This window comes from Crocuta crocuta, unplaced genomic scaffold (genome assembly GCF_008692635.1).
Source record: "Crocuta crocuta isolate KB4526 unplaced genomic scaffold, BGI_CrCroc_1.0 scaffold466, whole genome shotgun sequence".
NCBI classification, from domain to species: domain Eukaryota; kingdom Metazoa; phylum Chordata; class Mammalia; order Carnivora; family Hyaenidae; genus Crocuta; species Crocuta crocuta.
In genome coordinates, this window is record NW_027529672.1 from 7714805 (window position 1) to 7725280 (window position 10476).

General features: G+C 63.9%; 1 protein-coding gene across 8 annotated transcripts in view; it reads left to right on the forward strand.

The window, feature by feature from the left end:
• JAKMIP3 (Janus kinase and microtubule interacting protein 3) overlaps positions 1-10476 on the forward strand; it is an 80621-nt gene that overhangs the window by 20199 nt on the left and 49946 nt on the right. For all 8 annotated transcript variants that reach the window (XM_077763006.1, XM_077762998.1, XM_077762999.1 and 5 more), the window contains exon 3: positions 8796-9293. In XM_077763006.1, coding sequence (XP_077619132.1) covers positions 8796-9293 — 498 coding nt within the window. The remainder of the gene's footprint in view (positions 1-8795; positions 9294-10476) is intronic.

The window sequence follows — 10476 nt, forward strand, 5'->3', positions numbered from 1 at the left end:
CGGGCCCCCCGACCCGCTCCTGCCCTGCTTCTCCACAGCCCCCTCCCTCCGCTTCTCCAGACCCCCCCCGGCCCTCTGGCTTCTCCACACCTTTTGGGCCCTGGGAGGTGCCTGGAGCCTGGCACCGCGGGGTCCCTGCCCAAGTGCCCACGAGCTGGGGCGCACAGACAGCTCTGGGGAAGAGCAGGGCAGGGGCGGGGCGGGCTTGGGTGAGTGAGGGGACAGTGCCGGGCCGCCAGGGGGACCCCAGCCAGTGGCACCATCCTGGGAAATGTCCCTTCCCCCTGAACCAGTATAGCAGGCCTGGCAGTGGATGAGCACACAGGCTGGACCTGCTGTTTCCAGGTGCGACCGGAAGTCCGGGGCCGGGCCGCAGGCGGGCGGGGCCCAGAGACCGCAGTGGGCAGGCCTGAAGTGGCCCCACCGCACATCCAGCACCTGGGGTCCTGGAGGCCCGTAGGGAAGGCCGGGGCGGGGGCTTCCAGGAGGAGCATGGGGGCTGGTCACAGGGCAGCTCAGTGCCAGGCCAAGCCTGGGTGGTGGGCATCCCACGGGCGCACCTTGCCCCTCTCTCTCTGCCCTCGCCCCCCTCCCCCCGGCCTCCTGCGAAGGGGAGGCAGAGAAGAAAGCATTTGGGGGGAGGGAGGCCTGGAGGGGGCCGTGTCCAGCTCGGGGCTCTTCAGGGAGGTGGGGGGGAGGGGATCAGGTGTTTGGGGCTGGTTGCCTAACACCTGAGTTACACCTGAGTTACCCAAGCCGGTGAAATCATGAGCACCGCACTATTCCACGACATGTGGTAATTACACGACCTTAGATTCAGTGTCTGTCAACGGAGTGGTGTTAGGACTCAGCCACGCTGCCCATTTACGTGCCGCCTGCTGGCTGAGCCACAAAGCCTAAGTCACTTACCAGTGGGCTCTTTACAGGAAGAGCGTGTGGCCCACGCTGGGCGCTTACCCTCTGCCTCAGGTCCCTGCTGCGGGAAGCGGGCAGTTAGCACCGTCCGTGCCAGGGAGGGACAGCTGGAGGGGCCCCGGATGAGCCTGCAGCTCCGACGCCGTCGGCTGCTGTCACAGCGACCACGTGGCCACTCCCGTGGCTAGGCCTCCTCTGGGCAGGAGAGTCAGAGCCCAGAGGGGAGCCCAGCGGACATCAGCACTTGCTCGGGGTCAGGCGGTTGCCAAGTCAGCAGGGGCGGCACCCACAGGCGCGGACGCCGGCCTGGGTGGAGCCAGGGCCAAGGTGCAGGCATCGGAGGCCCAGGACCCAGCCTCACACACCGTGCGCGGCTTGTCCGATGGGACGCGGAAGGCAAGGCCCTCGTCTCACTGGGTGAAATGCTCCCCGTTGGATGCGCAGAAGCACCACGCGGAAATCCCTGAGCCTGTGGCTCCTGCCTCGTCTGCAGGAGGTTTTACCGGGAGGTTTCACCAAAACCCGCCCATCCCCCACAGCCCGGGGGAGGAGGAGGGGCAGGCTCTTCACTGTCAGCGCCCCAGGCCCGCGGGGTGGGGGTGGGGGGTCCTGCCCTCTTGCTGCCGGGCAAGGGCCCTGGGGCGGGGGCCCTGTTGCTATTTATGTTTTGGAAAGACGATATGCCTCTTGGTACAAAATTCAGAAGGAACGGAAGGCCCCAGTGCACTCTGGAGGGTTCGTGTCACTGGCTCCTTGCTGCACCTCCAGGGCCTCTTTCTAACGCAGAGACGACAGCAGGCTGCACGCCGGGTCCCTGGGCTCCTCTCTCTTCGCTGCACACGGGCTCCTGGCGGTTCCGTGTGCAGCTCTGGAGCGGGTCCAGCACTGCTTTGCGTGCCGATGCGCCCGGCGTTTGGGCCGCCCACGGCATCCTGGCTGTTTCGGAGTTCCGGCTGACAGTGCGGCGTGCCCGGAGCGCCCTGTGTGCACGTCCGAGACCACGCGTGAGGGCACGTGCAGAATAGGCTCTTGCAGGTGAATTGCCGGGTCCGGGCGTGTGCATGTTTCCAGGGTCCCGCCGGTGCCCCCCCCCACCCAAGGCTTCGGCGGCCTCAAGCATTAAGGCTACAGGAAGCACACGGTCTGCCCGCTCAGCCCATCGAGAGAACCCTCACTGCAAAACACCTCTGATGTTGGCCACGAACCACGCACCTCGGTCGTGGTGAAGTGGGGGATGGAAAACACAATTCATTGATCACAATTGTCAACAGCCTCATCTTCGTCAACCCTGAAACCTTTACATGCACCACAGGTAATGTCGCGGTGCACCCGTGGGACAGATTTGCGTAACCAGCCCCAGACCGCGGGACTGGAGCCTTCTGTCCGGTTTTCAGCATGTTCCGGATGTTCTGGAAGCCCCCAGGGAGGAGGCCTGATTCTGGACTCAAGGCGGAGTCCAGGGACGGCCGCGGGACCCTGTCCTCGCCTGCAAGCCTGCCTGGAGGGCAGGAGTCTTGCAGAGGCCACGGCGCTCGCACCCCATGCGCCCAGCACCCACCCCTCAGCAGGAGCTCCCAGCACCGCAAAATTCTGGAGGAGAAACATCCCGTTTTGCAGATTGCAGCTGTCGGGGTGGAGAAGGTCCCTGGGAAGCGTGGAAAGAAGCCAGTAAGCGTAGCCAGATCTCAGGCCAGGGATGTATCGCGAAGGGTGGTTGTGTGAGTGGAGACTTGACAGTAAAGAATAAAATGATTTAAATAGAAGCAGGACACCTCCTGCCCTCCCTCTGTCAGGAAACTGAATCGGGGCCATCTCTGGTGAAGAACCTTCTGGAAGGAGGGAGCCAGCTCTGCAGGGAGAGGGGTTCAAAGGGAAGGCCTCACAGGAGCCGCGTGGACCGCGTGGAAGTGACTCCGCGTTCCTGCAGCAGAGCCGGGTGCTGGGAGCAGGGGTGAGGACGATGAGCAGAGACACGCAGACGACTAAGGCCCCGCGTTTCCACCTCGGCCCCGAGTCTCCGGCTCCAGTCGGGCCACAGCAGCCCCTGCCGCCTGCACTCACGGGGTCCCGCCCGCCGGCCGTGCGCCCAGCTCATGAGCACCCCTGGGGCGGGACAGGGGGAGCGGACACCCAAGCCTTACACCTGCTGTTAGGGAGTGGCTTCCGCTCTAACCGGGAAGGGGCTTCCCCTTCTCCAGGCCACAGACTGCCACTCAGGAAACACTGGGTGCCCGTGTGCCCCCCACACCATGTCCCAGTGAGGGGGACACGAGAAACAGGAAGGCAGCTGGGCAAGAGGAAGCCAGACAGGCGGTCACCTGGGGTGCAGTCCCCCCACCTGGCAATCAGGGAGGGCCTCTCAGAAGAGGTGATGTTGGACGGAGACCAGAATGACCAGCAGGAGCCAGCAAAGATGGGTCCGAGGGTGGCTCACTCTGGGCAGAGTTCACCTGATGCAGCGGCAGGAAAGGTGGCCCGGAGTTCAGGCCGCGGCGGGCCGCGTGGGTGGCCATATTGTCTGGACCAGGACACGCGGGAGAGCAGAGGGGGTCCTCAAGCCGACCAGGACCTACTAGGGGACGATGAACTTAGACTCTGACTCGGTGTGTGCGGTGTCCTGGTCACAAGGTCAGTGTATTTCTTACTAAAAGAGTGAGGGTTGCAGTCTTTCCAAACCCAGTGAAGTGGGGGGGGGTCTAGAAATATACCACGTGACCTGCCCGTTTGTGATGAGGAGGTGACCTACCAGGAGGCCAGGCAGCGAAGGACACGGGGCGAGGACAGGAGGCTGGAGCAGAGGCAGCCCATGGCCAGGGCTGCGTCCCCGGGAGTGGTGGCGTCGGCTCCGTCCCCGGAAGGCGTGGGAGTCGATGACAGGGACTTACCGCCACATCCCCAAATCCCAGTTGTTTCCAGACCTCCTGTGGGAGATGGAGGCCTGGGGACCAAGTCCCCGCCCCGGCGCGCGAGGGGCTGCGGGGAAGCTGCAGACTTTTCCTGTCAGGCAAGACTTGGACGTAAATCTCACTGGAAATAGAGCCACGTGGGACTTTGGAGACAAAAATGTAGCAGAAACAAAATAATGAGCCAAAGAAAAAGTGCCTTCTACATAAAGCTAATAACTTGAAAGAACAAAGACTCAGACAGAATGTTCCGGAAATTGGCCTAACACGGGAAAAGGCCACAGCAACCCACGTGGAACACGAGGGCTGTGCATTCAGTCATTCCAAGCAAGGCTGACTGTGCACCAGCCAGGAAGTGGGCTCTGCAGCCGTGGCACGTGTGAGCACCCGGTGGGGTGAGAGGCCGGGCGGGCGCGCCCTGCTCCCCTGGGCCCTCCGCACCCATCTCCGAGGGTACCGCAGACTCCGTCCTGGAAGAAGACTGAGGAGAAGAAGGTCCTTTCTATGCTGCCCACAGGCAATGAGGCAGCGTCCGGTGGGACCGTTTATCCATTTAACTTAAAATTCTGTCAACCTCGGAGCAGATTCGTTAAGCAGTATTTGAAAGCCACGAACATTCGTGGCATCATCAAGGATTGTGGCAGCTTCCACCTGTAAGTAGGTGTGGAGCAGGATCCCCAAGCCGCTGTCATGAGATGCGTGTGTGGCCGGTGCCCGCGGGGCCCCCCCAGCACGGTGGCCTGAGCGCAGGACCCCACCTTCCGGCTGAGGCCTCGCGGCTGCGTATTGGAGACGAGCCTTTTCTCTGCGGTTTAAACCAGTAACACGAGGGGCGCCTGGGTGGCATAGTCGGTTGGGCGTCCGACTTTCGCTTAGGTCATGATCTCGCGGTTCGTGGGTTCGAGCCCCGCGTCGGGCTCTGTGCTGACTGCCAGCTCGGAGCCTGGAGCCTGTTTCAGTCTGTGACTCCCTCTCTCTCTGACCCTCCCCTGCTCACGCTGTCTCTCTCTCTCTCCTAGAAATAAATAAAACATTTAAAAAAAAAAAAAACCAGTAACACGAGCTCCACTCCGGACACACACCTGGGGCCACCTGCCTCCTCTCCGTAGCGGCAGCTGAGACCCAGGCGCGCCTCCGTGGGCCGGGGAGGGTACTGCCGGCAGACCTGTCCCGGCGCCCGGCCGCCCCTGTCCGTCTGCCGATCCCGCGGACCGACCTTCTCGGGGACGTCCGCCCTGTGGGCACCTGCTCTCTTCCGCGCCCACGCTGGCCACGGGCTGCAGGCCACACGTGGGCCATCCCCCATGGGGCTGAGGTCATTACCAAGGAGGGGAGACGGTAGTGCCCACCAGCGACAGAGGCAACATTGTGCGCCCTCTGTCTCCAGGGCGGGTCCCAGCCACGGAGATGGCCGGCTGGGCGGGGTCCTCCTGTGCAGGCACCCCCACCCTGGGAAAGGCTGGCTCCGCCCATGTGGGACGGGGGGAGGGGAGGGGGGCTCGCCAGTATCCACCCCCATCCCAGCCCCAAGGATTCCTGGAGGACTTCGGGCAGCACTGAACACAGAGTTTCTTTCTGAGTTAAACTCGAGGATGGCGAGGCCTCAGGAGCCCGCACCACGTGTGCTCCGTGGCTGGTGGGCCTTGTCGCCGAGGAGCAGTGGGAAAATGAGACGCCCTGGGATTCCTCAAGGAAAAGACCCAGAGCTCAAGGATCAGGGCGGGACCCACACGGCCACAGGAGCCGACCACGCAGACACGGCAGAGCTGTGGGAGCAGGACACAGGGGGAAACACACGTTCTCGCCCAGCTGGTGGGCAGAGCATGGACATCGCAGCCACTGTGTCCCACACGATTGCGTGCCTCCCGTGGACAAAGTGAAGGGGTGATTATGGGATGTGCACCTCCCGCCACCCCCAGTTTTCTCGGCAACCAGATTCAGCGCGAGGGAACTGAGGCGCAGAGGCTGCAAAGAACTGGGACAGAAGCCCCGCGTTTGAATTGGAAAGCGTGCGGGAAACAGGAAGTGTCGGTGGGAACTTCAGGGCATGTCATCGCGTGTACGGGGCGGTAGATGCCGTGTCACTGTCCACCGAGACCAGCCCTGGAGCCGGCAGCCACCTGGGGCCCTGGCTGTCACGGAAAGGCCATTTCCCATGGCAGGAAATCAGGGCGACTGGAGGAAGGTCATGGGCAGGAGAGGAAGCGGCCCGGAACGCCCGGCCTGGCGGAGAGCGCGTCCTGAGGGCTCGGGCCGCCTCTCACTGGCCACACGTGGGGCGCTCGGAGCTCCAGTAAGGGTGAGGCCTGCAGTGGGTTGAAGTTCATGAACCGTGTTTAAATCCATATGTTCCTAATGGAACAAGTGATCGGGTCCCTTCCGAGGCTGACGTGGTCCCTTGGGAATGGATGGAGCGGGCGTCCCGCAGCGTCGGGGGAGCACCTGCCCCGGATGCAGAAACCACTCAGCCCTGGGCCTCTGAGAGGTGAAAGCCGCAGCCCCCCACTGGTCCGGAGCCCCAGCGCCGGCCCTGCCTCTGAACCGCCCCAGTGCATGGCCACGTCGGCCAGACTTTAATGAGGTCCCTGGAGGCTGTGGCCCGTGGGGGAGACAGCTGTGGATCTCAGGGAAACGTCTCCACGTGCTTCACTGGGAATAATTTTCTTAATGACGTATTATAAAGCGCTGTGTGTTCCTAGAACAGACCCGGGTCACGCTGAGCCCCGGAGTGAGGCTGTCCGCCGGCCGCCTCTCCACCACCCGCGTGCTCGGGACCACGCGCACTTCCCTGCCATCCGTGTGTCCAGCAGGGGACACTCACGGCTCAGCCCAGACACGAAATGGGGCGGAGTTCCCAGGCTGCGCGTGGAGGGAGCTTCAGAGGAAAGCCCACTGCCAGGGGCAAATGGGGGCGGACGGCAGCGAGGGGAGCCCCACGCGCTTATGGGGCCTCGCGGGGCCCAAGGCCCAGAGGCGCTGGACTTGACGCTCAGCGCGTGGTGCTCGGAACTGCGGGTGAGCGAGGCTGCACGCTGTTCCCGGTGCCCAGACCCGTCTGCCGGGAGCGCCGTGTTTTGCTTCTTCCTCTTTCCTCAGCGCCCAGTCCCGCAGCGGCCGTGGCGAGGACCCAGGCGCTGCAGGGACCCCGGCGCGGGTAGCTCCCTGTGAGCCCCAAACCGCCCAGGCGCACCGGAGCCCGTGTGGTTGTCACCAGGCCCTTCGGGCGAGGGCAGACCTTTCCTGTGGCACCACGGGCACGGGGCGGGAGGGCCCGTTTTCCCCCAGACGGCTTCCACACGGTCAGACTAAGCCCAGATGTTTCTGGTCCTCTCCTCCCCCCTCCCTCCTGCCCCCTGCTCCCCCCAGCACCTGCTCTGATGTCTGTAGATTCTTGCTTTTTTCTCTGCTGGTTCTCATCCAGAGGCCATTCTGACTCCACCCCCTGACCCTCGGCGTCCACACTGCACCGCGTGGGCCGTAGTGGCCTCCCGCGTATGTTGACCTGGCCCTGGAGTGGGCTCCCTCGAGAGTATGGATTCCTAATCGCACCACCCAGCCCCCCACGACTGAGAACCACCATCAAAAGTCGTGCTTTCCCGTTTCTTCAATTCTATTTAAACTGGAAAAAAGGGCAGTTCACACTGAATGGAAAAGGAGTAAATACTGTGTGCGCTAAGCCTCAGCACCCACCCCACTCTTTGGAGGAAACCCAGATGGCTGGCCGGGTGCTCACTCGGCCCCCTGTGCCTCTGCGCAGTCATCAGGGGCCTGGACGGCTCAGACGGGGCTCTGGGGCTGGAGTTTCTCCTGGCTCTGTGGGGTCCGAGCATCCGGGACACGTGTCCTGCCCAAGGGACCCTACAGTCCCAGAGACAGGGGTGAATAAGGTGGTTTTCATGCAAGGGCACGAATGGCGGGATCAGTGTGCGGAGACAGGGCTGGGAACTGTGGGCCACGGTCTGCAGGCACTCGGGCAGGGTCGAGGGGTCCGAGCTGTCGCCCTGGTGGGAGAGCCCACAGTTGCTGGGGTGCCAGCGGCCCTGATGGGGGCTGAAACTCCCCCCGGATGGTGTGGCCGGTGCTGTCCGCTTGTAACGGCATCCCTGACTCCGCCTCTACCCTGGATGCACCAGAAGCCGGGAAGAGGGCTGGGCAGGGCTTCACCCCTGCAGACTCTCCCTGCCGTGGAGAGTGGGCAGCAGGAGGTGGGCGGGAGACATGGCTGCCTGGAGTGCGGAGTGGGGCTGGCTCTGGGGCTGGGGTTTGGGGTTGGATGGCTTGAGGAGATGGCCAAGGACGGTGGCCCCGCGCGGATGGGGGCGCAGAGTGGAGGTGGGGTGGGAGGTGAAGCGCTGGACCCAGGGCAGGTCAGCCTCTCTTTCCTCCCATGTTAGGTCCTGGGTACCGCATGTACCACATATGGGGGGCGTGGCCATTGAGCCAAAGGTGAAGTTTTAGATAAAAACAAAAGATTCAGTAAAAAATTCGAGCATTTCCAAAAATCTAGACATTACACATCGTCTAGACAGAGTGGTGGCCTAGATCGGCCTCCCCGTTGGCCAAGAACGTCACAGAAGGTGAGTGTGACGCCCTTGTCATTGGGCTGGAGGGTCGTGCCCAAGGGTCTCCCGCGCCCTCTTCTGTGGCTCACCGGAGAGGCAGCCGCTGGGGCCCCGCACGGCTGGGCCAGGCCCCGGGGGAGAGGACACAGCAGACCTGCGTGCGCCCAGTGTGTGTGGTCTCACCCTCCGCTGGGAGTGTTCCCAGCCTCCCGCCCCCCGCAGACGCCCACGGGTGCGGTCACGCCGCCCTCCAGGGAGGCTTGACTCAGTGTCCAGGCCACACTTTAAGGAGACGTTCCGGAAGGGCAGGCAGCTCCCAAGCTTGCAGATGAGGACCCAGAGCGTCCCCACGCCCGAGCGTCGGTGTCTGCAGAGGCAGGGGCGGCCTCACCGCCGACGCGGTCTTGTGTTGCAGGTGAGCAGGGTGGAGAGGGAGAAGACCCAGGAGCTGCGGCAGGCGCGGGAGCACGAGCAGCACAAGAACGCCGTCCTGCTCACCGAGCTCAAGACGAAGCTGCACGAGGAGAAGATGAAGGAGCTGCAGGCCGTGCGGGAGACGCTGCTGCGGCAGCACGAGGCCGAGCTGCTCCGGGTCATCAAGATCAAGGACAACGAGAACCAGCGGCTGCAGGCGCTGCTGCACGCCCTGCGCGACGGTGCCCCCGACAAGGTCAAGACCGTGCTGCTGTCGGAGGCCAAGGAGGAGGCCAAGAAGGGATTCGAGGTGGAGAAGATAAAAATGCAGCAGGAGATCTCTGAGCTCAAGGGGGCCAAGAAGCAGGTGGAGGAGGCGCTGACCATCGTGATCCAGGCCGACAAGATCAAGGCCGCGGAGATCAGGAGCGTGTACCACCTGCACCAGGAGGAGATCTCCCGGATCAAGAAGGAGTGTGAGCGGGAGATCCGCCGGCTGGTACGTGCTGCAGGGGCGCGGGGCGGCGGGCTGCTGGTGGGGCGGGGGGGATGTGTACAGGGTGGGCAGCTGCTGGTGGGGCATGGGAGCTGACTGGACCCAGAGGGGGGAGCCCAGAAGCCCCCGGGGGCAGGTCCTGGACCTCCAAGGCCATCCTGGCATCGATGCCTGATGCACGGCCTGGGAAGGCACCCTCTCTGTCTGGACCGTAGGGAGCTGCCGTCTTGTTGGGTGGGGAATGGCCAGGTGCTGGCAGCTTCCTCTGGGGCGTCCGAATGGCTCAGGGACCAGCTGTCCGCGGCCGGCACCATACAGAGACCCAGAGCTGAGAAGCTGAAGAGAATGGTCAGGGTTGGTGAGGGGCTGTGCCTGACCCCCTCACCCAGGAGCTGGGCCTCCTCCGTGGTTTTGAGGAAACGCCGCTCTAGCTTCGAGCCCGCGTGGCCTGTCAGGGGCCTCGTCAGGACCCAGGTGGCTTTGCAGCTCGGCACACGGAGGACCCCGGGGTCCCCTTCACGGGATCAGCAATCTTTCCAACTCGCATGGCCGTGCACCCGGGGCACCTCTCCCTGCCTCGGGGACTCTGGTTTCCAGACACTGCCCCGCCNGCGTGAGCACAGACTCGTGAACCACACGCGGCGCTGCCACGATGTGCGCGTGGGGCCCTCCTCTCCCAGAGCGTCCCCTGTTCCGGGGCCCCCCAGACAGCTCTAAGCCGTGTGTCAGCACCTCCGTGCGCCACGGAGGACCTGGCCAGATGCCACCTCTGAGCAGCGGGGGCTCCTCACGCGACAGGAGGGCCCCGCGGCCCCTCTTCGGCCCCGGAAAGGAAGGAAGCCAGTGGCCAGGCTGCTGGAGGAGGCAGGGGACAGGGCGCTCAGCGCCCGCTGCCCGATCCCAGGCGGGCCCTTGTTCATGTCCATCGCATTCACTGTGCACAGGCCTGTGGCCCCGCCTCCTTAGCTTAGGGCCTGTAGCAAACCCAGCAGGCCGGGTGGGTCCCACCCCCAGCCTGGACGCCCCGGCGGCCGCTCCTGGCAGCGCTGAAGCTGACTCTTCCGGGTTCTGTGCCAAATTCTCAGAAACAGGCTTAAACGCGTACTTCTTCAAACCTCAGGTTTGGTTGCGCTCCTGCCTCCCCGAGACTGTCCCGGCCGGCTCCTGTTAGGGGCCAGTCACCAGG